This window comes from Clinocottus analis, unplaced genomic scaffold (genome assembly GCF_023055335.1).
Source record: "Clinocottus analis isolate CAN_PGR_092001 unplaced genomic scaffold, fCliAna1.0.p SCAF_17, whole genome shotgun sequence".
In the NCBI taxonomy this organism is placed as follows: Eukaryota; Metazoa; Chordata; class Actinopteri; order Perciformes; family Cottidae; genus Clinocottus; species Clinocottus analis.
Window position 1 is genome coordinate 11,879,389 of NW_027175898.1, and position 26,969 is coordinate 11,906,357.

The window sequence follows — 26,969 nt, forward strand, 5'->3', positions numbered from 1 at the left end:
ATCTGCTCATTCGACAACTAGTTTCTTGTTACTTCTCGGGGAAAGTACCTCAGTTGTAGCTAAATATCTTAAACCAACTACTCTGGAGGCAAATACCTCAAAACATGCAGGAATCAGTGACGCACAGGATCACTTAATTGAGAATCTTTATTTCACAAAATGACAGGATGATCCTGACAGATCCATGGATGTGTAACCAAGAAACAAATGAAAATGTTCAAATGTACCAAAAACTCTCCCATGTCTTATTTGTATTTTATGCTTCAACCCACACAAGATTCAGTGACATTTACTATCCACAATAAACCGGGGATTCAATCACGCCTGCTGATTTTCTACTTCATTTTCATGTCAAATACCAGATGAGTGTAAACATAACCGACAGGGAGAACTCATTTCCATACACCTTCCCTTTAAATCTCGTGGCCTTCATGTTGGGCAATAACCACCCGACAGTTTGAGATGATTCCTAAAAAGATGACGAGTGGATCCACGACTGAACATGATGAATACAGTATGTTGACTTTTAAGACTTACCTAGTATTTCAGTATTTTATGAGCTAAACGAAATATTTATATTTTACCAAAATTGGGCTCCTAATTCAAAATTCATGGTAAAGAAATTGCGCTTTTCCTGATGTGATGCAAACAGCAGATCATAGTTCATTACTTTGTAAGTGATTTAGCATTCAATTTCTACGCAAATATAAAAACACCCTCCCAACTCATTAATGTCACGATATTGACTACAAACTTAATTCCCCAGCTCTCGTATTAAGGTGTGAACATTGATTTGAACTAATTGTACCCGTAACCAATTTAGAAGAAGGCTGAAAAGCTTTAGTTTTCCCCCCCCCGCGAGTAAACAACATGTTTCAGATCAAAACCCGAGTTAACCAGCAGGGAGATTTCCTGGTCCTTCTCCCTTTGTGCTTTCCCCACACGCATCACCACAACCCCAATCAGTGCAAACTCACAGACGGACATTTATTACAGGGGAAATACAACTATACTGGGGGGGGTGGAACAAATATATATTCATGATTCACTTCACAAAATACATTCTCACCACTTGCACACACGCGGACACACAGGAAAACCTCCGAAACGTGACCACCTTAAAAAAAAAAAAAAAACCCCTAAAAAAAAAGACAAACATGCTCAACTGTGTCGCACTGGTTTGTAGTCAGTCTGTCAGCAGTCTGCCAAGGCAGGAGAGGAACCTCTTTAAGCTCTTTGAACAGAGCCCAGTTCACCACCTCATCACTGCAGGGTCCTCACAACTCCGTGTGAACGTCTGACAGAGAGACAAAGACACAGGTTTTTGTTCAGGTTACAGCAGATGTGTTGTGTCTATTTCAGCTACATTATTGACATGCGAGTGTCTGGACTGTTGAGTGTTCAGTACCTGTGTCCTGCTGTTCTTTTGTGTTGTTTATTCTCTCCTTGACTCGGGTCTGCAGGCGTTTAATCTCCTGGTCGTAATCGGTCCACTCGGCCACGATCCTCACCGCGGCGTGCAGCTTGGGCTCTTTGGTCATGGGGTTGTTGCACTGAAACGCGGGACAATGGAGCCGTGTTATCACTCGGTTGGGTAATCCTCTCAACGGGGCGACATGAACCGGCCGCACCTTGTTAAAGTGGCTCTTTAAAAGAGATTTGCGGCTGTTTGAACGGCCGGCTCCGTCTCGCAGCGAAACGATTCCAAAGCCTCAGATTCAGATCAGTCGGCCGGGTCGGACAAGCGTCCAATCGGAGTGTTCACGGCTCAGGAGAATAGCTGGTGATGTTTTAAATGATGGTAGCGGGGTGCTCTGGGTGGTCTGTTATGCCGTCACTTGATGTACATTGTTTATGTGACCGTGTGTGGTGGATTGTAGTGTTTGTTTTCTGTACATTTAAATAATTTAAGTTTAAGTTAAAGGTTTTGTATCTGATGTCAAGCTTGCTTTGGAGAGAGTTCGCTTGTTGCTTTTAATTCAGCCTGAAGTGTTGATTCATGTTGTCTTGTGAGAACGAGGCAGAATTATATGATTTTCCCTTAATGGGTTGCAAATAAGCTTTTCTTCAAAACAACTGTTACTCTACTGTGCCAATTATTACTGAAAATTTAACACTTTTCAGCCTATCAGACGCTGTTTAGCATTGACCAAAATTTAAACCCTAAACATATGGACATATGTTTCAATTTAAGATTTGCTGTTGCTATATCTGAATCACTTAATGTATCCAGAAAGAGAACTCATCCACATCCTCAGTACTGTCATTAGTCCATAACATCCTCTCAGTTGGCCTGTCTGCCCTCTAGTGGCTGTTTGGAGGCATGGCGGTGTCTTCACTAACACTGCTCAACTGTGCAGGGACTTACAGGTCGATGACACTGAGTCTTCTGGCATTTAAACATTTTTTTAAATCCTGATTCTATCCCCGACGTCGACAGACAGGCAGGCGGTTGTTGTTACCAGGTCTATCGTCTTGGCGTTCTTCTTGGTGCTGTCGTCACACCAGGTCTCGCACCACAGCCACTCCTGAGGCAGAGACTTGATGGGCACCTGGTGGATCATGTTGTTGGGCAGATCCTGAAATAAAAAAAAATGACAGACAATGAGATTATTGATGGAGATTTTACAAAGAGAGCTGTTTAAGTTGTTCAAGTCTGTACTCTTTGTTTAAATCAAACCAGGAGACAGCGTGTTAAAGACTTTAAGTCAGCTTTTTCAAAACATTGAAAGTCATGATGTCAAGGTTGATCTATAATGTGCAGGCAAGCATTTGGGAAAAAAGCGTCTGCTAAATTTACACACCCGACTCTCATTGTGCCGCTCCGATATAAATAGATTTAATAAACTCAAGGACAGGCATCAGAGTCTGAGGTGAGAAAGTCGGCTGCATTCCCGTTTTGTTGTCATTAAATCAGAAGCAGAGGTTTGGGTTTGTCTTTCCTCACATTAAGCAAAAGCTCCTGTTCAAAAACTCTCACTTCAGCTTCCTCACAAGCACACACAAAATATAAAAAGGCAACAAAACTGTGCTTCAAAAACAGCCTCATTCTTTAGCATCAGATCCCAGATGCACATTAACAAGACGGACAGACCTGGTCGAGGTTAGAAAGGCTGTTGGGGTCCTGGCTGAGCCCCTGGTACTGTCCTCGAAGTCGATCTCCAGCAGCTATCTTCCTGAACTTCTTCAGGTCGACCACATACAGAGCACTGCGGAGGACCAACAACAGAGCGCATGAAGTAAACACAAAAGCATGAAAAAAGTTTAAAAAAAAGAGAATTAAGGCCGTTTATTTTGTATTTTTTTGTGTGTGATTAATTCACACTAACTGTTGTTTTTGTCATGAATACTGTCACACGGTACATTTTTTGGGAGCTTTTACAACACGAATAAAAAAGGCATCTACCAATCACGTTGGTGACAAAGGCAGCACAGGCCCCTAGCGTTGTTACCTTTCACAATAAAAGCCCGAGACATACAATAATTTGCAGTTGAGTATTTTGCACTGCGGTGTCGTTTGTTTCGACACACACTCGTTGTGAAACGGCCTCAAGAGCGTGTCTGTGTATGCGAGTGTGTTTCAGGGCAACCATTACATCTCAGCTGAGCTTTCAGAGCGCGCGTACCTGATGTGGTATCTGCGTCCGGCGAGGTGGCTCGCCCAGTAGCCCGACTTCCAGAAGCGGTAGCCGTCCATCTCCCTCCGGCTCTCGCAGAACGGAGTGTAACCGTACGGAGCTCCCTCCAGGTCGAAGTCACGCAGCTCCTTCAGGTCTGTTCGCACAATCTGAAGGAGGCGGAAGGATGGAGAGCGAACAAAAGAGATGGGGAGCGTTAGAATGTTCAAAAACGTCACCGCTCGATCAGTTGTTTTCTTCAGTAATGGCTGTCAATCAAATTTGAGACGATAGCAAACGTTGAAGTCTTAAAATTGACGGTTTGGTCGGTCCTTGAATCTATTTTTAATTCGCACCTGGTCGGCGTCCACAAACAGGATCTTGTCGACAGCGAGAGGAAACAGCACGTCCAGGAACAGGATCTTGTAGCCCCAGATGATCCTCTGCTTATCCGTCTGTTGGTGTAACCAGCGAGGCCACTTGTACTGGACCAGCTCGTACTGGAAACCATACTGCTTTGCCATGTGCGGGATGAAGCCCTGCAGAACAGACACACAAAGAGGCCTTTCAGCGGGTACTCGGAAGCACACGAGGCAACACACATACATACGTAACCGGCAAAAAGATGCAAATAAAGACCGTGAACGTCGTCTTCATGAGTCTAAAAACACTACAATCTACAGTAGAAATAATACTTTGGGAGTTTTTAACTACATATACATACAATATATGAGCTTAGAGAGCTGTATAGGAATGACCATGAAGTCAACTTCAGTCCCGTACTCGTTCACTAACACACTTTAATTTGATCCCGACCCCGACATGAGACCCGAGCAGTTTGGTTTAGCTAAAAGATTGAAATGTTGTCGTTATAATTATTATTGTTATCTTCATGTCGCGGGCGTGTTTGTGCGTGTTGGAGCGTCTCTGTGTTGCTGTCCCACATTCTGCTGCAGCAAACTGCTTTATATTTTGGGGTGACCAGTTATGGCTTCATGCTGAAGGGCCGCTGCTGATAATACGGCTGAGTGCTCACTTGTATTGTTTCGGACGCCGCGTTTGGCGAACAGCTCACTTTCTACAACGACTCTGAGCCGACTGCCTGCGTTCACTGAATTGGAGCTATTCAAGAGTTACTGATGGAAATGGGCTCAGTGGGAATCCGAGTTACAAAACAATCTCATCTGTGACTTTAACAAATGAAAAGGCAGAAAGCAAAAGAGTACTGCAGGCAAATGAGACTCAAAACTAAAACCGGTCACAACAAAAGGGCCGATAGTGATGAATGAGCTAAGAACAGCACTGAAGTCTCCTCATTCATCGGGAGATTTCCTTCTGCATGCAGAGCAAAAACCTAATCCCCCGCTGCGTGTTTCACCTTGATTTTCAGATCTCCTGTTTGAAGCTCACATCACTGATGGACCGAGAGAGAAGATCAAAGAAAATCTGCTCATTAATGATAATACGCCAGCTCATTTTCTTCCAAGCAAAAATCCTACCTTAAACGTCGGGGACAGGTAGTTCTTGAGGAACCAGAACTTGACGGGAGTTTTGGTGTGTTTCAGAACTGACAGCATCATAATCCTGAGAGGAAAGGAAGAATGAAAACACTGGTGTCATGAAGGCGCTCAGCTGCAGCTCAAATTGAAGTCCCTGCACATGTAAGATATATATTCACAGTTTGGTTTGAGACAAGAATCCCCTTTTCGTTGACTGGCCACATCTCCGGCGCTCACCTGATGAAGCGCTCGTACAGATGCCCCGAGGCCAGAGAGAAGATGTTGATCACGTCGTCCTTCTCCTGCTTGAGCTCCTCTGTCTTTACTCCGCCTGTGAAGCCTCTGAGGAAGACAACATGTCATTGTTTTGAAGTTTACAAGCAAAAGATAAGAACCCCCACCAAAAAAATAGATGAGATCTTTAAATCAAAAGCCGTCTTTAACAAGAGAGTCAGTGTGGTTCAGTCATTCAGTCCTGCGGGGCTGGTTTCAGAGAGCAGCTTGAGTGAAACTATGAGGTAGTTCACCCCGAGATGAAGGAAACTTAGTTTTTATTTCGAGAGAGAACGGTAACTTTCACTGATATCTTCACATTCAACTATTACACAGTGACGTCACCCTCGGCTCAGAATGAAACCTCTGCTTGTCCTTCTTCTTCTATATAAACATAGAACGCTGTGACGTCAGTATCTCTGATCGAACTCTAGGATTGGAGATTGTAGGTTCATATTTCTGAGTGAGAGGTGCAGATGTAGAATGTAGTTTGAAAGCGAGCGTTTGACATTATTTCATTCTTGAAGGATCTGAAATTTAGCCACCGAATGCTGTCGAGTCAAGAAACCAATTAGATGTCTGACATTTTAAATGCCCTGTATCTATGTCATCCAAAACATTACCACTGGATCAGATTGTGAGCTTACAATCATATCTCTATCTATTGATTTATGTATATTTTCTTCAACTACATTATTCATCTTCAATTCTGCCTTTGAGTTTTCTCCCCAGACAGTTTAAAGCTGAACCAAAATACTTAAAATGTAATGTGTAGCCTAAGAGACAATTAATGAATAAACATTACGTTCATTAACAATTAATCAATTACTTTGCTGCAAAACTGTCAGAAAAACGTAAAAAAACTAAATGTTGAACCAGTGGTACACAAACTAAAAGGGGTTCAATTTCCAAATGGTAAACAAGACAGAAGCAGCAAATCATGAGATGTGAGTATCGAGAACAAAAGAATGTTTCTCATAGGCTGAATAAACGTCTTGAAGAGTTGCAGATGAATCTGTGAGGGATCTACTGACAGAAACCCGTCTGAATCCCAGCTCTACCTGGCCAGAGAGTTCCAGAAGCCGGTGTCCTTTTCCTCGGTGACGTCACTCAGCAGCTCCTCGTTGAACTTGTCTGGTTTCTTCTGGACCTGAACAACAAGCAGTTTCAGCCCAGTCAGTCAAACAATCAATGTAGAGGTGGAATTAATCGATGTGATGCAGCGATTAAGTAATATTGTATGTAGTTCAGATTCTATGGGGAACCAAACCGAACATAGTCGCATGAAAAATACATTTTCAAAATATTTAAACTTTTCCAGCATTTAGTTTTTTCCTTCATCTATTCCAAAAATTGTTGCTTTATTTCTTTTACGCATTATAGTTTCTATCATTGTGTCCTTATTTACTTCCAATAATTCTCATGGAAATGTAGTTTTGTTCATGGTTTGAAAAGTGTCATAACACGGACAATGATAGAAATGTCCGAGTGAAATGTAAAATTGTATACGTGTAATTTATGTACATATTGTATTTGTTCTGCTTTAAAAAAAAAGTACAGTCTTCATAAACTAAAGGAGTAAAGGAGACATTCGTATCACTGTCTGTGATTGTTCCAGACAGTCTGGGAAACCAACCTTGACTTTAATGATCCTGCTCTTGAAGTTGTTCAGCACGACTACAATGTCGTCGGACTCCGCTGGAGAGTCCGTGCCTTCGTGGCTGCAACAACAACAAAAAAAGAAAGCAGAGCGACAACAGGAAGTTCACACCCAGTTTGTAGATTCAACAGACGCAACTTCAAAAACGATCACCTCTCGGACACAATACGGCCAATTCTCCATGTTCCCACCTGTAAATCTTGTAGATTTCATCAGAGCGTCCTTTCCTCATCTTCAGGATCCAGGCGCCCGGGTTTGCCTTCAGCTGGAAGTAACCCTGCGGAGCCGAACACCAGAGATGTAGCGCTTGTGACTACAGGAACACGTCTACTGGATAAGAGCCATAAAGCATTAAACTGTAACAATCAGCAACATTCTCATGGGTAACTCACCAGGTTTGCCATGACGATCGTGTCCATGATGACGGGCTCGGCGGCGGTTCCCAGGGTGAACTGGAGGCCTCGTGGCGGCTGGCCGGAGCTGACGTCGAAACAATGGCCTTCCAGCAAAAGGTGCTCCAACTCGAATTCTGCGGCTACAATGTTCTCCACCTGCAGGCACACGTCCAGACAAGTACGGCATTTTCATTGATGCCAAGAGTCCAGCGGTTTGACAGTAATGGTTCCCAAATAAACCCGAAGGCTTCCGGAAGAGAGAGAAAAGAAAATCCTCAGCAGAAAAAGCAGAAATGGAAGCAATCTGAGGAGAGAATTCAACCCCTCTTCGGACGAGATGTCAAATAAATTACGTTTTAACAGGATTACAATGAGGACAAAAAGGGAAAGGCCCTCAACACTTTTTTAATCATGCGCCCTAATTTAAATCTTAATGCACACATTAATAAAACCCTGATACAGAGACACAACCGTTCTCCTCTGCACACGAACCATGGCGCAAGTGGAAAGTTCCATTTTTTTTTATGCATTTCTATACTATATTTCAAAAAGGCAGAAACCAAACGTACATTTAGGGAAATAAAAAAGTGTCTGTGCAGTCCCTTAAATAATTAAAATGAGAAATAAATCCAGTGAAATGAGTCCCAAATTGAAGTAGTACAATGTCAGTTAAACCCGCTGACTGAAGACGTTAAAACACAAACCATCGGACCAGCGGGAAAACGTTCATTCACAGAGCGGGGGAGAAAACTATATTGTACTATTCAATAGTTCCCAAATACAGATCCTGATGGAACACAGACAGCCCCGTTGCTTTTACCTCCTCCAGGTAGATGTTGTCCAGGTCGTACCGGGTGTGCACAGACTCCACCATCCAGCTCTCGGGAGTGTTGAGGTTCAGGGTGAAGAGAGGAGACTGAGGCATGTCCAGGAACCGGGCCATGGGGCCGGGAGAGAAAGTACCGTCCGCTTGAAACGCCACCTCGGGCTCTAACACGTGACGGTAAAAACTGGGAGAAAACACAGGGACCTTTATTACAGGTGGAGGAGTGAACATGCCATAATAACAACAACAATAGTGTAAACCGACTGGGTTCAAATGTAAATGACATAAAGAGACAACAACGCAAACTCCATCCAATTCCAAAAAGACAAAACTGAAAAAGACTTTTGAGGAAATCGTTTTAAAAGGTTTTCAAACTGGTTTCACTGGAGCTGCAATGATTAGTCAGTCAATTACGCAGTCGACAGAAAACAATGTTTTTAAGCCCAAAAATGTCAGTCAATTATGCATGGCGCTGTTTTGTTTTTTTTACCTCGGACTTTAAGAAACTGGGATGGAAATTTTGTATTATTTAATTCTGACATTTTTTTTTAGACCAAACGATTAATGGATCAATCTGAAAAGGAACTGGCAGAATAATTGATAATGAAAGTAATTGTTAATTGCAGCCTCAAGTCTCCAAACATTCAAAATAAAAGATGTTTTCTGCTGCAAGAGAACAATAATTAATTGTTTAGAATAATTATAGTAATTACATTATTAAACACAATTTAAAGCAAACAAGCTCTTCACGTGACACCGGCTCATAAAATGCTTCTCGTAAAAAGAGTGAAAAAAAGGGAAAAACTAGAGTTTCTAATTATGGAACAAAGTGCCTATAAGTAATTAAAAAAACTGCTTATACCAGGTTTAATTATATTATAATTATACAGTCCTTACACAGTATTTTGAGGTTTCAGTAACTCATTTATACTAAAACACCAAACAAGCGCATTGAGAATGGAAGCTTCTAGCCAGAGAAAGGAGAAAGACACTTTTATATTGGACCATTAATGGTAAAATTAGAAAAAAAAAAGGTTGACTTCTCACCTTTTGAGCGGCATGTCTGACAGTTTGGATTGGCAGTTCATGAAGACCCGTAAGTTGACGTTTACTAGCTGCGTCAGAACCTGCAGGGGGAGAAACGTCGAGGAGGTCAGGTGAGAAATAACGTCTGGACAGAGTTAAAGAAATCAACCGGACCGATCAGACGAGGGACGAGCTTCAACCCACCAGCAGCAGAGGAGCCAGTTTCTGTGCGTCCCTGGTTACGGGATCTACCACGGCAACAACATCAAAGTACACGTCTCCCTCCTTCGGGCGGATCTTCACAGCGCTGTAAATAAATCAGCAAATCGATGGAGAAGTGAAGTCCACACAAACGTTGCTGGCTGCAGAGGACACACTGATTTCAACAATTTATTCTCTATTTACAATTAATGTGAAAGGTACAAATACAGCATTTGCTTATTTAATATATTATTTTTTGCTGACTGTGATCAAATATATATATATATTAAAAAAAAAACAACACAGCTAAATACACTGCAAAAACCATGTGACCCTGGAGGAAGACAGGGTCTCCCCTCAGGCAAGAAGGCTTGCGTGTACAAATTATGTGCATGGATTGCAACTTTACCTGTATCGGTCATCGGCAATGTCATATTCTACCCGGGCCTCTCCTTTAGGCTGAGAGGAGAGCAGAGAGTCCACCTTCATTACAAGGTCGCTGGCCCTGAGAGAAATCCTGCGTTAAAATTCATTGCCACTCCACAAGAATCGAAGAAACGTTACCTCAAAATTGAACCATGTGAGGAACTACAGAAGCAACGATGCGACATAAAGTACCTGTCTTCCTCGATCCCAAACTGTTGGACTTTGCTTTTGATTCGCTCTCCGGACGTTTTCAGGATGATGCTCTCCAGAAGCAGGAAGTCGTCCTGGTTAAACACTTCTTTTTCATCCAGCGGACCAATAATCTGTGAATAAGATTCAAAAGTGTTGACTGGGTCGCGAGAGTAACAGATTTGATCCATAAATACAAACTATATTCGTTCACGGTGTACCCGCAACGAGACTGCGACTCACTCTTCCGTTGCTGATAACCGCCTTCTGTCCTTTCTTTAGTTTGAGCACATCTCGGCAGTAGGCCGCGTGCGAGAGCAGGAAGTCAAATTTGGGACCCTCGTATGCATCCTTGAACAATGACATGTCCATACCCTGAAGGAAAAAAAAACACACACAAAAACGTTTGTTTCAACAACTACAACAGAACGAAACACGTTTCTTTTTGAATCATGATTAAGCCCCTCCCCCTTCTCACTCCAACAGCGAACTCCGCGACGTCGACTCCCTTCTCCAGGGCCGCGGCGGTCTCTTCTTTCGCCAACTTGTTGATGAAGTTCTTGGCGTTGTTGGCGGATTGCGTCTGCATGGCGGCCAGGATGGCTCTGGCCACGCGGCTCGTCTCGGCGGACGGCGCGGCCGATGGGTTGTTGATCAGCCCCAGTCTGACGTTGTTGCTGGTTTTCTGTTGTGGAGCAGGGGAGCGTCAGTGAACGATTCGTCAGAGCAGAATAACAAAAAACAGAAATGAAAAATAAATAAACACACTTTAGTATTCTACTTTAAAGATGTTCTGGTCAAGGTTGAGTCTGCGTCTCGCTTTACTTTTGAGGCCCTTCTCTACCCCAGCGGCCCCTCGGTATCTTTCTGAACTTCGCACACCTGCCCGTCCTTTTTAGATCCTCTCCTGCTACTCACCGCACCATCTGCTCGCTTGTCCGCCATGGAGACTTGAGCTTTCAGCTGCTCTGCCCCTCGTCTTTGGAGCTTTCTCCCATGAGACATTCGCAATATTGACTCACTCCACCTTCAAATCACATCTTAAAAACACACCATTTTAAACTAGGATATTTGGTCTGATTTTGACTAACAACTACATTGAGTTGTGCACTGGTTTGAACTATTTGAATATAGTTTTTGCACAGATGACACACACAAAAAAAAAGTTAAGGAATCAACGGAAACATTCAACTATTTGAGCGTGCGCGTGTGTCCAAATAGCACGCAATACCACGCTCACTCACACAATCCTTACAAATAAATGCCTTAAAATTAAAAGGAAAGAAATCTTTGGCTGAGTCCTTCCTGACTCATGTCATGGAGTCGAGCCAAGACAGAGTCCTCGTTGCCGGCATTATGCACGGGCTGAGAGCACTGCCGAAGAGGTGTTGCGTAATGTAGAGTCAATCCAAAACACCGCTGTGTAGGGGTAGAGGGCCGGAAAACATTACTTTTAGTTATTTCTACACACACACACACACACGGAGGAGGGGAGGGAGACGCTGAGCAGGCAGCATGTTCACCGTCCACGCATTAAAAACAGCATTGCTGGACTCAGCATGACACAATTTTGTTTGAAAAAACACCTGTGGAGTGTTTGACAGAGGAATGGTGCTGCTTTAATGACACAAGTCTTTGCTGCCCACTAACTGAGAGGTTAAAGCTTTCCCACGCTGCAGGTTTTTTTCTTTCGTTTGAAGTCATTCACTGAAAAGTATGGTCATTATCTCGACATAAAAACTACAATATTAAACCAAGCGCCGGCTAAAAATACATCGTATAAAAAGATGTTGTACCATGTGTCTGATGGCGTCATAAAGGAGCTGACGTCCTGAGGGCTCGTCAAAGTCTCCCACCACCCAGAAGGTCACAGGGCGGATGTAGCCGTCGTCTGACAACCACAAAGGAAGAAACAAAAGCTGTCAGAATACCTAAATAATAAAGTCTCTATGTGGGTTGATTACTGGGGCTGCAAGAAATAAACATGAAAAAGTATCTATATTCTTGAATCTTCACACTTGAGTTTTTTTTCCCAAATCAATCTTTTAACATCTCATTCTCCATGCAGCTAGAACAAATTACACATGCTCTCCTAGAAATGGAAAAAAAAAGATATTAGAACAGTACTATTATTTAGATCCTAATACACAATCATCACATGCTTGATTAGTAATTTGGTTCCTTGGAGAAAAGAAACAGATGGAAGAGTGGTGGCGGACTCACAAATCCAGCTAAACAGTGCCAGCAGTGAAGTTCACAGAAAAACAGAAAAAAAAGAGCAAGTGAGGAAGAGATGGAACAATGTGGAGGAAGAGGGTGATTACCATGCCTGTTGGTGGTGGTCATCCCTGATGCAGGGACATTTTTAAAAAAATCACATAAACAGGAGAGGAGGAGGAGGAGAGGACAGAAGGAGAATACACAAAGATAGATTTTAGACTCCAAGGTGACTAAATAATCTTCACGAGAAACAACAATAGCTGCACAGGCGTCGTAATTCAGAGTTAGTTGTTGATACAACCAGGAACAGCCTTACCTTTCTTAGTCATGTAGTTCATGCTGTTGGCCACAGCGGTGCTCTTCTCTTTGGTGTCGAGAGTCGAGAAACGAGCGTAATCATCGACAAAGAAATTGTCTGCAAGGAGAGGGACATGGGATGAACTGGAACTCGGGGAGCAAACATGCCCAAGATTAAACTTTTCAAAACTGCCAAGCTGTACACACGTGAATGTGTACAAGGGACGTGAAGTTGTTGGAAAACTTCTGAATGTTTTCACTTTCTGTGTTAAATGTTAAAAAGCAGGCCTTTAACGCGTCAAGATAAATAAAGTTCTATCTCGTCTTAGTCTGGTTGCAAAAAGAAGTCTGGTTGTATAGAAGTCTATGAGAAAATGCCCCTAGTTCCCATTTGATTTATTCCGCGAGCAAACATTGTAAACATGAGTTTCTGGTCTCAATCTCTAGTTTCCATAGTGATGTCACAACGACTTCATCCACTTCTTATATAAAGTCTTTGCTTCGGCTTGTGAGTTTCTGGTCTACGGTCACGTCTTTAAGGCTAATTTAAAGCTTCAATCTCTGATTATTAGGTGAAAATAATGGGCGATCAACATCAGTGTACACACGTGTACTCACTAGTATCAGATAGATCCAGGTACGTCCTGCTGGTGGACAGCACTCTGGAGTTGATGCGAGGAACAACGTTGGCCTGATTCATGATGAAGTCCACGACGTCATGATCCGAGGCCAGCTCCCCCTGCGAGCCACATGAGCACAGATTCAGGATGTTAAAGGAACGCGGACCCAAAATTCATGTAGGAAGTACTGCATCAACCTTTTAGGCACAGTTAAGGGAGCCATCTCAAGATTTAATATCTTTTTCAATTACTGTTGCTTGTGTATCCGCCAAAAAGTTTTCCTCCAACAAGTTTGAAAGTAAAAAAAAATGTGAAATCGAGTGCTGACTAAGAACATGTTCACCACTTAACTAAATTAAACAGTGATGCTGTAACTGAGCTTTAAGACCTCACAAAACAGAAGGCTTTAAAAAAGAAAACAAGTGCTGGACTGGCATTAAAGCAGCAGATGGCATGCTAACAAAGATCTGGCCTAACAGAAAAATGATCAATCACTAGAACCCAACTTCTCTTCCCAAACAAATTATCTCGATTTATTCTACTCATTTAAATTGTCTTTCAAACAAACTACTTTGTTGTAAATTAAAAAACAAATTCACATCCAACAGCACAAATAAATACAGCCACTGATGGTATTATCGCTCTCAGTTCACTCTCAGTAAACACCTAACTTGCTCCATCTCCTCAAGGCCTTTGTTGATGAGTAAAAAATGTTTTAATTCATGAGATAAATCATGACGTGATAATGAAATCAAAGTGCGTGTGTGCGCTCTCACTGACCAGGTAGACGGCTCTCTGGTAGAAGGACGTGGTCTCCAGGATCTTCTGCATGGTGACCGTCTCCAGCTCGTCCGGGTCCAGCTGCTCACGCTGGTACGGTATGCCGTTGTACATGACCACGGGCAGCGGGCCCACCCCCGTCTGCTGATAGTACGCGACCCCTTCCTGAAAAAGGAGAAACAGCACAGTGTCAGATTTACCAACTCCAGAAAACAATGGCGGAGGACAATCTGATCAGTGTGGTTAAAATCTAACAAGTCTGATTGATAAAGATTCAAGATTGATAAAGAGTTATCAATCTTCTCATCTACATACAACTGAAAAGGTAACAATGATGTGTTTGACCCACACAGTGAGCAAAACCACATTCAGCCCCCTCTCACCTTCCTGTTGCTGTCGTAGGTGGAGTCGGCTCCCAGCACGCTGCTGACTTCCACATAGGGGAACCTCTTCTCCAGCACTTTCACCACATCCCCAACACTCAACTTCCCACCAATGGCCACCCGGTTAAACATCTAGAAGGACATAAGACGAGGGAAAAGAGAAGAAGTTTGACTGTAAAAACTGTTCTCATTAAGTTATAGTAGGTGTTTCAATAAGAACCAGTTCTCCATCAGCGTTTGTGAAAGGTGGACTCACCGAGATGACAGCTTCAAATGCACTCTGACTGTCCACCTCGTCGCTGATGTAGTTGTAGGCTCGGACCAGCGCCACGCCTGCATCCTGCATACCGTCGATATCATCTTCATCCGACACCACAAACACCAGCCCGATCCTAAAAACACACAAGAAATAAAGTTTCTAAAACAGACTCTTGTGTGTTTTGTTGGACAGTTAAAATGCAGAGTGTGAACCGTCCTCTTTATCGGTATTCAAACAAGCTGACCATCCCAAGACGCCACATGCAGGGAGGTATCAAAGGTCTCCTCACACCTGCCTGACAAAACTCCTAAATTCAATTGATTTGAAAACAACCCGCATGACTGCAATTGCTGTGCAGCATCTTTTTGGATTTTTGAATATCCTTATACTGATGTAACAGACAATAGAACTACTGATTTTGTCATGTCTAGTCTCCTGATGGGTTCCGGTGAGTTTACAGCTCCCCACATCCCTGCTGACGCCAACCAACCTGAGTGGGATGTTGTTTGCGTAAAACATCTCTGCAACACTCAGCAGCTCGACTGCGTTCTCCTGAGATGGGTCCAGAATGATCACCTGCAATTCACACACACACACACACACACACACACAGATATTGGTTTTCACAGTGAATCAGATCCATTTGGATTCACAAGGGGTTGATTATTCAGGTCTGGACGAACCAGATTGTGGAAGTTCTTGCGGATTTGCCTGATGACTCCGGGGAAGGTCGGTCGGAGCAGCTCCTGCACGTTGTAAGGCCACGAGCTGTACCTGTGGTCGGTTTCCAAGTTGTTAATCCACTAAAAAGGGAAAGGGAAGAGGAAATGTTTGAAAGCAGCATCCTGAGCCCAACAGCAGATCAATGTGAATAAGAAATTACATTTTACTGCAGGTAGCTAAAAGCTAAATAAGTAAAGCTGCAATTTATATATATATATATATATATATATATATATATATATATATATATATATATATATATATATATATATATATTCAGCAGTATATAAAGTGGTGCGCACAGTAATGCATCAATAACTGTAACCCAATTATTCTAATAATAACGTGTATATTATTCTGAGATGAGTCATTCTGCACAATGACTTTACTGGACTGTTCTGATGCTAATGCTTTTTTACGTTAACTTAAAATTCACTTCAAGTTCATTTTGAATGCAGGGCGAATAACATACGTACATTTACACGTCTGTATTGAGTCTTTTACATGAATACTTTCACCACAGCAATAATAAAAACTGTTGAATAGTTTTCCATCTATCGACTTTTTTTTTTATCAGCTTATGATTTCAGGACTGATGAAACTCACAACAATCTTAGCTATTCAGCCTTTAACAATAACTAGAGCTGTGATTTTCCAGGACATGTGGGAACAAAAACTGACAGTAAAACACAACAGTGTGTGCATTGTTTTCAGGATCAGTGTTTGATAAAGCCTGCTAATTTCTGTTAGAGTATGTTTTGTTTATGTGTATTGTGTATATGATTTCTTACACTGATGGCTGGGTTACGGATGTCAACAGCGTAGTCGGAGTCAGAGGGCTGGACGTTGAGCTTCAGGATGTCGTGGATGTACGGCGTGTCGATGTGCAGGGAGCGCAGACCCTCCATCACCCTCGCCTCACTGCGCAGCACCTCAAACACACTGCAGGGGACGAACTTACAGTCAGTGTGTGTGTGTGTGTGTGTGTGTGTGTGTGTGTATGGAGGACTGAATATGAGGATGAAAGTATCACCACTAATACTGACATCTGACGATGCGTGCAAGAGACGTACTACTGATCATGATCGTCATACAAAAATCTAAAATCCGTAATAGGGCTTATTTTGAATATTGAAAAAACATGTAAAAGATATGCTTGAAAAACTGCAAATAAGATAATTCAAATATATAACATATACACTCTGTAGTTTAACTCTTATTAAGCTTAAATTAGTACCCAAATTAGCTAATCAAATGAAAATAATTACGAATTTCAAACCATTTATTTTCAAACCAAATCATTACTGGTAAAAATCAGTCACGACTCATCACGTTTAAAACCTTATGTACACTTAATATTTACTTATGGGCTGTTTGCTGATTGCATGCACATGTATTTCATTGAAGTATTCAAGGATCTAAAGGAGTGAGTTTATCAGCATGTTACCCATATTAAATGTGACTGAATGTAATTGTTTGATTTTATAAGTGATGAAAAAGGGAAAGATCAAAAGCAATGTTCCACAGCCAATTGACAGTTTGATAATACCACTGTATATTAATATTTGATAAGGATTGTGCGTGCGTGTGTACCTGAAAATGTCTTGTGTGTCCAGATCTATATGCAGCCCGTTGATGAACAGGGCCGAATCCCCAGGCTGCAGGCCGAGAGTTCCTTTGAAAAACTAGAGACAGAAACGTCAACATGACTAAACATCCGAGTCACATCAAACCCCTTAACTCCTCATTCAACTCCTGCTGAGCAGATCGCCACGCTGTGTAGCAGGTAACGTCAAAGCCAGCCATCACAAAGTCAATTACATTGTAAAACCAGAAGCAACAGTCAACACAAAGGCGTAATAAGCAACGCCTGCAGCTCCAAACAAGCAGTGACAGCTCTGTTTAAAGTCAGTCTGTTTAGAGCAATCAAACCCCACACTAAACAAATCTAATTATTAGAGAAAGAGTGTGTGCCCGATCCAGGGAAGTTGTGCGAGTGTCTGTGTGTCTGCACAAGCCAAAGGAACCAGTCAAATCTCATTACAGAAAGACAAAGACGTCAGATTATTCATACTCCAGACACTGCAATTACAACAAGACATGATTAACACAAATATTATGCAGCCCGGTGTGTGTGTGTGAGTGAGTGCAAGTGAGTAAGAGAGAGAGAAACGTCTGCATGCAAGAGCATGTGTCCAAACTACTTCAATCAATAATCATTTCGCGCTGCAGGACTCAGTGCGCCTGCTGAATGAATCACCGATTCAGTAATTAGGACGTTTGGTGCTCACCCCCACCGACAGCCCAAACTCCTGTCTGCACACCAAGATAATGTGAGCACAGCTTGAGGAGCGGGGGTGAGGAGGCAGGAGGCAGGGAAGGAGGAGTGAAAAAATATTTGACAAGAAAAGGAGTGATTACTTATTCCATTAGCAGGCCAAAGCCAAACATAGTGTCAGAAACTGAATGCTTTTCAAGTCAGATGTTGTTTACAATTTATCACATAATAAAAAGGTGAGAGGAACAAAAGCGAAGCAGGAAGGGCAGTTCTCATTTTGAGATATTTCCCTAAAGGCGGCTATGAGGCGGAGGACGTGTGATTGAGGCTGTACGCAATAACGCTATAGTGTTTTTCTTTATTTCCCCCCTTTATTGGACTAGATTGGGAAACAGCTAAAACTAAATTGTCCGTGACCACCGGACAACACGATCAGCAGGAGGGGAGAAGCACCAGCGTGTTGGATGAAGACAAGACGGAGGAATGAAAGAGGACGAAGATGTCAAGTCACTATTAAGGTTTCCTTTGAAATGGAGCAACAATTTTAAACACATTTACAGAAAATCAGCAAAAGGAAATGCAAATTAACATTTTCATCCACTTTATCTAGATTTGCTTAATCGTCAACAAATTCCACTAAAAAGCCAAAAGCAACAATGTATTGCTCCTATTAATAAGTGTTGTCAGTAATGTACCAAACATGTACCTTTTGGTTATCACCAATCTCTTTGCGGATCTCCTCGGTGACCACTGTTTTAGTGATGGATCTGTGAGGGGAAAAGGGCAGGCTGAGCTAGAGGACTGCAGACGTGTCAATATCTGTGCAAACCAAAACTTCTCACTGCAGCTTCTGTGTTAGTGTTTCTCCTTTACCTGGCTTTAGTGGGGAAGTTCTGACTCAGGTCTTTCATAACCGTGAGGGCTTCGGCGGCCGGAGCGGCAAGGATGCGAGCTGCCGTCTGGAAACTCAGATCTATAAAAAAGAAGGTGGGTGGACGGGTAGGTAGGCAACGAGATTAGTGGACAAAAGCAGAGAAGAGATGGGGAAACTCACAAGAGGGTACATAAAAAGAGAACATGTTGATAAAATAAAAGGGGGGACACTTAGCTTTCTGAAGCATTAAGTTTATTACATTTCATCCTGAAGAGGAAAAGCAGAACCCCTAAAGTCATTCAGGCACATGAATGTGTGTAGAGAACGTTGTGGAAGCCGTCTGTCTAACTGTTGTTATTTCACTCTGGACCAAAATGGAGGCTCTATCGACCAATGGACGTTGCCATTCCTGGAGCCTAGCGGCTAGCATTGTTAAACAAAAGTCATCAGTTAAGCCAATTAACATATTAATTAGCAGATCATTCCATGTTAACATGCTTGTCTTTGTGTCCGAGCCATTAATTACTGCTTCAACTATCTCAAAGGACTTAAGGCAGGATTAAGAATATAGACTAGAATATATCAACGCCTGTACACGTGTAGAAGTGCAGAGACGATAATGTGGAAGAGCGTACAGAGGGTTTTGCGTACGAGAAGATGAAGAAGACAAGTGAGGACTATTTTAATGCAGCGAGCATTGCTGAAATGGTGTTGTAGCTTGTGTGATTATTAGCCCCAGGAGGTCTCCCTCTCTTTGTAAATAGGCTGAGCTAATGAGCCCCGGTGGGGCGGAAGATAAAGACAGATGTCCACATGGCATGTTTGACAGCGGCGTTCGACCGACTCTCATCCGCTCACATCCTTAATTCACCACAGTCGACGCGGCCTCATGCCGACACCCTGCCCGAGGCATTTGCATGCAAATGCACATAAACCAGGAACAGTGGGAAAGAAATGTTTGGAAAATGTACAAGATTTACACCTGTGAAAGTGTGTTTGAGTACGTAATCCAATAGATGATGTCACCCTAATCGATAATGCTTTTGTGCTGCAGCAGACAATGCCCTTGTGTCTTCAAGATGTTATGGCTCTAATGTATCAAGAGGATGCTGATCGATATTGATAACAGGACGAGAGAGTTTGATTCACTGATATGATCTCACTGTTAAAGCAATAGAAGCCGACATTAAGTTCTGTTCATTTATGATCAGTGCACATGAAGAATAAATCAAACTAATGAAACAAGTGACAGAACATCAACAACTGGGATGCAAATGATCTCAAAGTAATTAGTTATAACTTCAGATGCTTTTTGTGCGTCAGAATGATTACAAGAAAGTGTTTGAAAACTTTTTCCATACAAGAAATCAAAGCTGAACATGTAAAGTATAGTTAAACAATTTAGAGTTTCACTCATGTATTTAAAGCCAGAGAAAACAAAAAATATAATTCATTATTACATCACGAGGATCACTTGTTGCTCCATTTAAATACTTAGTTGCTCCACACAGTGTGAGGAAATCAAATAGACATTCACATGCTGCACGGCGTTGTTGCAGCTCTTCACTAAAGCTTTGTGATGTTCACGCCGAGTGAAATATTCAATGTGTTGAGCATTATATTTTAGCACTTTGAAGATATTGACGGATTCCGATCCTTTACTGAGAGCGAGGCAATCAACCGTTGGAAAGAAGAAATAAGACATTCTTTCTCTTAAAAATTAAAATGGATTTCATAATCAATAAAACACACCCAAGCAAAATTCAATATACTCAGGGCTCTTGCCCTCACATCGTACTCAAGTAAAAATACATATATGTAATTTTCCTAAAATATTCAATTAATTATGTAGAAGAAGAAAAAGGAGAGTCTGGGTTTCTGTAAGGGAATCTGTAAAAACTTTCTAAATCTGTGGCTCTGAAACCACAGAGGGCGCATTTACAGGACCATAAAATCGATTCGCTCAAAGCGTAAGTGACAGGGAAGACGCCTGCAGGTGTGAACGGTGAGATGAGGACGTGTTTAGCTTTGATGCCGAGAGGATGCGTTTCCATTAGCCTGTCGAGACATTGGCTCCGGCAGTTTTACATATTGGTTTCAATTTATAACGGATGTAATACTGATATTTCCCGCATGGACTGTTTTCATTTACATATCCAATAATGTTACAGAAGGAAGCAGAATGAAAACCCAAATTTTGCAGGAGAATATGATTCGCAGGAGAAACCCACCTTGCATTTGCCAGACTTTCAGAGGTGCCATGTCATTGGTGCTTTCGACCAAATGTTTTCTCAACTCCTTCAACTGCTCTTTTAGCTCCGGGTAAAGTGTCCTGGGGATGAGAACAAACAAGACAAAGCAGACGGAGAGAGTAATTGCATCTGCTAATTGCCCTAATTGCTCATTTAGAGTGAGTTGTCAGATTCACATTTCGATTTGTTTATTTTTAGGTTAGTTTATCAGACGTAAAAGGTTCACGGTCAGCACTTTGAGGGAAGAAACTGCGGAGAAAACAAAACAAAAGAAGGACAAGGCTCGGCTGATGTGAGCGTGGTGCTCTTCCTGGAGCCGAGCCAAGCTTTGACTATCTATCACGGGCTCACACGGAGCCACTCACTTCAGTTTGCCAAAAAGGAATCCCTGGACCTCGTCCACTGAATCATTCTCTCCGATCACTGTAGCGTTCACCTCTGCCCCTGAAACCACAATCAATGAACTTGTTATTCACATGAGGACGCCTCCGGGACTACAACATCGTGGGTATGTGTGCGTATCGATAGTGTGAGAGAGTGTGTGTGTGTGTACCTTGGACTTGTGTGTCGTCCTTTGCCTTGTACTCCTGGCTTTTGATGGCCAGCTCCACTCCGTACCCCGACAGATAGACTTTCCTTTCACTTGGATTCTGGAGGAAAAAGTGGAAGCATTGTAAAGAAGATGAGAAGGAGAAGACAGGTGTGTCCAATTCCCTGAGGTGTCTTAATGCACCACTTGTTTTATTCAGTAAGAGATAAATTCATGTGATAATTAAATTGGAAAAAAACGCACCGGCGGTCGTATTTAATTGCAGCAACACCCGTAGTGAACAGAACAGATTTGAAACGTGTTTTAATGTATATTTGCCCAAGTGGCTTCTGCTGTTGTAAAAGGGTCCGTTAACGTCTTTGTATACATCTTCTCTGTTTTAAAGAAAAATGCATCTCACTTGTGTTACAGACAATTGTGCTCGCACACTACTTTGACAGCTTTCAAGTGCAGACAACCAGCTGTTGCTTGCTAAGTGCTGAAGACATTGACTGTAACCCTGATTGGCCCTGAAGCTCTGAAGTAAAAGGAAAAAGCGTCAAGTGTTGCAACCTCTGTAGTGCACAGGACTTCGTGCCTAACAGACAGATGGTAAGAATAATTTTGCATAATTACAGGGGGAGAGCAAACTTATCGGGTTTATTTGCATGTGAGAGAAGAACAGATCCAACTTTAACCCGACATGATAAATTGGAGAAGCACTTTTCATCTCAGGTGAAAATGAGGAGCCCAATTAAAGACAAATGACAACACAAGCGGGTTTTCTTTTTAACTCTAGACCCTGCTTTATCTTCACTAACAAGTACAATCAGTATATGTGGTTGTGGGGGCCGTGCAGTACTTCAGCAGATGTGGTAAAAATAGTATACATCCAATTTATTTGACTTTTTTTAACCTGACAACCTCCCTTGTCACAAGGACAACACTAACAAAAGTCACATTGAAGCCAACAATATCATTTTGTGGCAAATAATCTACATGCAGTACTAGTGCATAAATGTGTACCTTTCAGTTGTGCAAATGTGGAAATTGCTCAAACATATTCAGATGTAATATGTATTCAGACAAGCATTAAATCTAACACGTGTGTGAGTGTGTGGAGATATATTTGTACCATTCATGCTCAAAATGTTTATTTTTTTCCCCTACTCTTTATTATTTTACTCTACTTGTTAATCCTTTCATGCTTATTCTTCTTCAACAATAATTAAATGCAATGCTGCTTGCACACACAGACTGTGCACGTGTCTTTTAATTGAGCAAATTCTGGATTGTGTAGAAAGTGACCGCGGCGCCATAACTGACATCATACACAGCGCCAACAGAACTGATTTGTTGGTGACTAAAGCGACACACCTGGGAGACGCGAACAGGGCATGAGTGGAAATGTTGAAAATTGTTGAATTTGGTGGTCTGCCAATCACATTTCTACACCTCAAAGTAAACCACAATCAAGAGAAGAGGGAGCTGCTGAAAGCCAACCGGGGCAGAACGAATAGCTGCCATTACCACCAGCCTCATGGCTCGAATAAACCTTGCATCCAGAAAAAATATTGTATGTATATGTATGTATGTATAGATACACTGCTAGCTTTTTACAGCAGTTGTGCCATTACTGCGTTCACCATGTAAAGTTAATGTTGTCATAAGAGTGTGAGTAACACCTACAGCTAGGTAATGACGGAGCACATAAGTCGCCAGGCCTTCGTTGACTTTGGAGGATATGACCTGATGAAGCCTCTGGAAATCCGTTTTCCCAACCTCAGCGTACAGAATGACAACCGGAGCTTCAGGATTTGATCCTGGGTATTTGTGATCGCCTTTGAAGAGGAATGGCTTCGGCCTGAAAGAGAGACAGTGAAGCCAGTTATAAGTAATTATTTCACTGGTTTATCACCTCGTGTCTGGATTGAATGTGTTTTTCGTTACCTCGAAAGCGCCGTTTTCAGCGATGCTTCTAAACCTTTTTCATCACACATCTTTTCTCCATGGACGCTGAAAAATGCTGAGCAGCCGGCGGGAGGAGGCTCATTGGACGCAATCTATGAAAAAGAAAGAACAGGGTGAGCAGAATCTTTCATTCACTTTCACTCTTCACATGCATCTACGTGCCTTCAAACACAAAATCAAAGCATCCTCCTGGTACCTGTTGGAAGGAGTGTACTGTTGAAGAGTAGGCTCTCAGGGAAAGGGCAAACTTGAGCATGTTCACCTGGACGGAGCTGAGCAAGGCCCCAGCATTCTTTACAATCAGGTTGTAGTAAGACTGGTCTGTGTCTGCATGAGGACAATAACCATAAACAGAATGAGTCCACATTGTGCTCTGTCTCTTATATCTCACTCTGTTTAACTGTTTTACATTCTTCAAATCTGACACAGGAGTTATGGTTTAATTGTTTTTACACAGGCAGAGACACAAAGGAACAGAATAAAAACACAGTTTGCAGCTTTGTTCTATCATGTTACTGCTCCCACAAGTGTTTTCCCAAAACACTGACACTGCAATTGCTTTCAAGAAACTTTCAAACACATCATTAATTCAGTCTCTCCCGGCACAGAGACTAAAAGTGAAACCTGGTCAAGTGTGGCCTGAGCAGCTTTACTTTACCATCATGATCTCCTTCTATGTTCTGATTGGCCTCCACAAAGTCCCAGAACTTCTCCTGGCTCTCCTCTGCCAGAAACTCGCTGAGGAAGAGCAAGGTGGCAATTTAATAAGCTGTGTATGCAAGTATGACACACTTTGTGCATACTTACTGTCTGTATATTGTTAATAGCTACATTTGGATGAATAATAAAAAGAGACGGTGTCAGTGACCGCACATGCCCTCAGGACATTGATTTTTTTTTTATTATCTGCTTCCGAAATGTAACGTAAGATGCAAGTCGGCCAGATCGCAGCTACTGCTGATCAATGCAGTTTCGTACCTGGCCTCCAGCAGCAAAGGGGTATCTGTCCATTTCGTTGTGAGGGTGGTGGTGACAGCCTTAGAGTCTGCAGCCCCAGATACTGCAGACAGCAGCGACAGCAGCAGGACCCAGAGAAGCCACATCCTCAAGCCTATGCCTGAGACAAGAGTGGAGGCAAATGAGTTAGAGAGTCATAGGACTGACAGGATACAAGAACATGTGTTACAGAGCCAGGGAGGATAGCACAGTCCTGTTTATATATGGTCCAAAAAAGCATCTTGGGTGACACATGGACATCTGAAATATGTGTGACTGCACCCAAAGCACACTGAGGAAGACCAGGGATCCAGTGAATCAGTCCACATGTGAAACTCTAGTTCCTGACCAAATTATCGGATCATTACACTATTCATCTTTGATGTGTGGATACCTTGGCAACATTATTACCAGTAATTCACTTAGAATTGTATCATGTTATCATTCTACAAATTTCTGTCGTCCAAATAAAATAATTCAGTCATATATAAATGATACTCATTGTATTGCGGAGGTCGACGTAGAGATGTGGTATACGATAGAGCATACAATATGGTATGGCATGCTATATGGTCATTTTACTCAATACAATCTGACTTATTTTTGCAACCAGAGGAGACTAGGGGCGTCTCCAACAGTAACAATTTTGTACAAGAGGTAAATAAAATCAGGTCATCAGTAGTCACTGTAGATGCTTTTGACATGCTTTAAGATGCAAAGTCCAATCCACCACAAATTGATGTAGACAAGGCTGAAGACAAGGCAGAGTGAACCTGAGTCAGACCAACACAAGAATAGAGCCCATGGTGAAGACACGTAACGTCTTGCTTAATTTGTCAAACAGAACAAAGTTCATCTGTGTTTTGATCATGTTTAGACGAGGAAAAGCTACAAATTCTGACATTTGTTCAGCAATTATCTTACTAATCTGTGCAGCTCCATAGTCTATTGTGCAAGATATAAAGTGCGAGTGAGGGCAATTTGATCACAATCACAGTCGTACTTTCACTTGTTGTGTGTCCTAAAAACATAATGGGACGTCTTTTACGTCTCTTGTAAACAAAATGCTAAATGATCTGTGACCAATAGGAAAGTTCAGCGTGGCTCCTCCGTCCAATGAGCGCTCAGTTCGTATATCCGGATTGTTTCAATGACAATCCTCGGAGCCGTTAAAATAGCATTACTGAGTTTATAATATTGTTAAGCGGCCGAACGGCTCTAAAAATCCGTTAACGTTCCTTTCAGAAACCGTAAACCGTTGGTGAATCACGGCCAACTGACGCTTCATGAAGATTGACGTTAGCCAAAAAAGACGCAGTAAGCTAGCTAACTCTTGCTTCACAATAAGGAAAACCACACGATTTTGTACTTGTTTCGGTTTACTCACTGTCCGCTGATGTTACACTCTATAAAAACAATAACAATCAGTTTTGGATACAGTCGTTTATAGTTTCCCACATAAGATATTCATGGTATATGCTCACCGAAGCCGGCTCCGTAGCTTCCTGCAGTCATGATGCACTGAGGAGTGGGAGGGTCCTGTCAGACGGGATAGGTGACCACAACGTTGCCTGTTCAAAGTTACGAAAATCCTCCCATACATGAAACCTCCAAACATTAAACTATTTTACACAAAAATAGTACAAAGAGTACAACATATTTAAAGACTGAGCCATAACTCCTCGCACAAAAAACCACAACGTTACTTAAATATAATAACTTTTTTATATATTAAAAACTGTATATTTCTTCAATAAATCATAAAACTGTGATATCCATGCTAGAAATTAGACCTTTTCTGTATTAATGAATATAGATGCGAGTGGTTGGAAATACATGATCCATGACAACAAATCTCATTACCGGATTGTTATATATCATATATAAAATGCATGCTTAGCTGTGGTCAGTGGTTCTTTGTATCAGTTAAATGGAAACCCCCACCCTAAACACAATTTACACTGTACTAGTCCAGTGATTTTGGACAGTAAAATCAATATTTACTAACAGACACAACGGTCTATCCAGCTACAAATCATGGCAGGTGTCACTTTTATGGAGTTGGTCCTTTGACACTTCATTAGCAGCAGTATATAGCTTCCTGGAAATTTGTTTGAGATATTACAGCCCTTACAGATGTGAAACCAATAATGTCCCATGATGTTGTTTTTTTTATTATGGATGGTGCAGATTTACAGGACCATTAAAGTTATGTGGCTGCCATTAACCCAAACATGTTAAGACACATATCTTGTGTTTATCATTTTTAAAGAGAGGTGTCAGCAGCACAGTAGTCATTTGTGAATAAAATATAGTCTATTACATTACATTTGTAAATATTGAACCGACTCGTTATAGTTAATAGTTTTTTGGTCTTTTTATTTAATGATACAACAAATTGAACACAATATACATAATAAACACTTATATTCAAGCTGAGCTGTATAATATAATCTTTATATAGAATTGTATGACTACAATTTTAGGATGGATTTGACATATAAATGGATAAAGATTAGAGAAGATGGGTTGTGTATGACTATGTGCATGTATATATGATTAGGACTCCTACACTGATTTGAGAAAACAGCACATAATCATTTCAGAAATGTAAATGAACGTTGTCATATGCATGGTGTGACCATGGGGACCCTGGGAAATAAATCCTGTATTTA

At 41.8% G+C, this 26,969-nt stretch overlaps 1 protein-coding gene across 2 annotated transcripts; it reads right to left on the reverse strand.

Moving 5' to 3' along the window:
- Positions 1 to 129: 129 nt before the first annotated feature.
- On the reverse strand, positions 130 to 25,823 carry uggt1 (UDP-glucose glycoprotein glucosyltransferase 1). 2 transcript variants are annotated; one of them, XM_068580116.1, is made up of 41 exons: positions 25,779 to 25,823; positions 24,277 to 24,415; positions 23,957 to 24,036; positions 23,495 to 23,625; positions 23,278 to 23,390; positions 23,017 to 23,191; positions 21,352 to 21,448; positions 21,164 to 21,242; positions 20,778 to 20,878; positions 18,546 to 18,645; positions 18,379 to 18,439; positions 16,988 to 17,079; positions 16,186 to 16,336; positions 15,355 to 15,474; positions 15,162 to 15,247; positions 14,669 to 14,804; positions 14,413 to 14,544; positions 14,030 to 14,194; positions 13,248 to 13,368; positions 12,649 to 12,747; positions 12,437 to 12,460; positions 11,909 to 12,003; positions 10,591 to 10,797; positions 10,356 to 10,487; positions 10,116 to 10,246; positions 9,907 to 10,002; positions 9,501 to 9,603; positions 9,318 to 9,397; positions 8,265 to 8,454; positions 7,442 to 7,600; positions 7,241 to 7,326; positions 7,026 to 7,110; positions 6,451 to 6,539; positions 5,354 to 5,458; positions 5,117 to 5,201; positions 3,974 to 4,156; positions 3,627 to 3,787; positions 3,095 to 3,209; positions 2,463 to 2,579; positions 1,409 to 1,553; positions 130 to 1,297 (listed from the first exon to the last, which is right to left on the reverse strand). In XM_068580116.1, exons 1-41 carry the CDS (start codon positions 25,807 to 25,809, stop codon positions 1,278 to 1,280), a joined length of 4,617 nt encoding a protein of 1,538 aa, XP_068436217.1. In that variant the 5' UTR covers positions 25,810 to 25,823; the 3' UTR covers positions 130 to 1,277. The 2 variants fall into 2 exon arrangements, with proteins under 2 accessions (XP_068436217.1, XP_068436218.1); XM_068580117.1 differs by lacking the exon at positions 12,437 to 12,460.
- Positions 25,824 to 26,969: the final 1,146 nt, after the last annotated feature.

Excerpts from the sequence above, each read along its gene's own strand:
- uggt1 (XM_068580116.1), bottom strand. The coding sequence starts at position 25,809 with ATGACTGCAGGAAGCTACGGAGCCGGCTTCG. Across the intron at positions 18,440-18,545 it reads AACTTCCCCACTAAAGCCAG|ATCCATCACTAAAACAGTGG; the intron begins GTAAAGGAGAAA and ends TTCCCCTCACAG. Across the intron at positions 14,805-15,161 it reads GCAAACAACATCCCACTCAG|GATCGGGCTGGTGTTTGTGG; the intron begins GTTGGTTGGCGT and ends GTGTGTTTTTAG.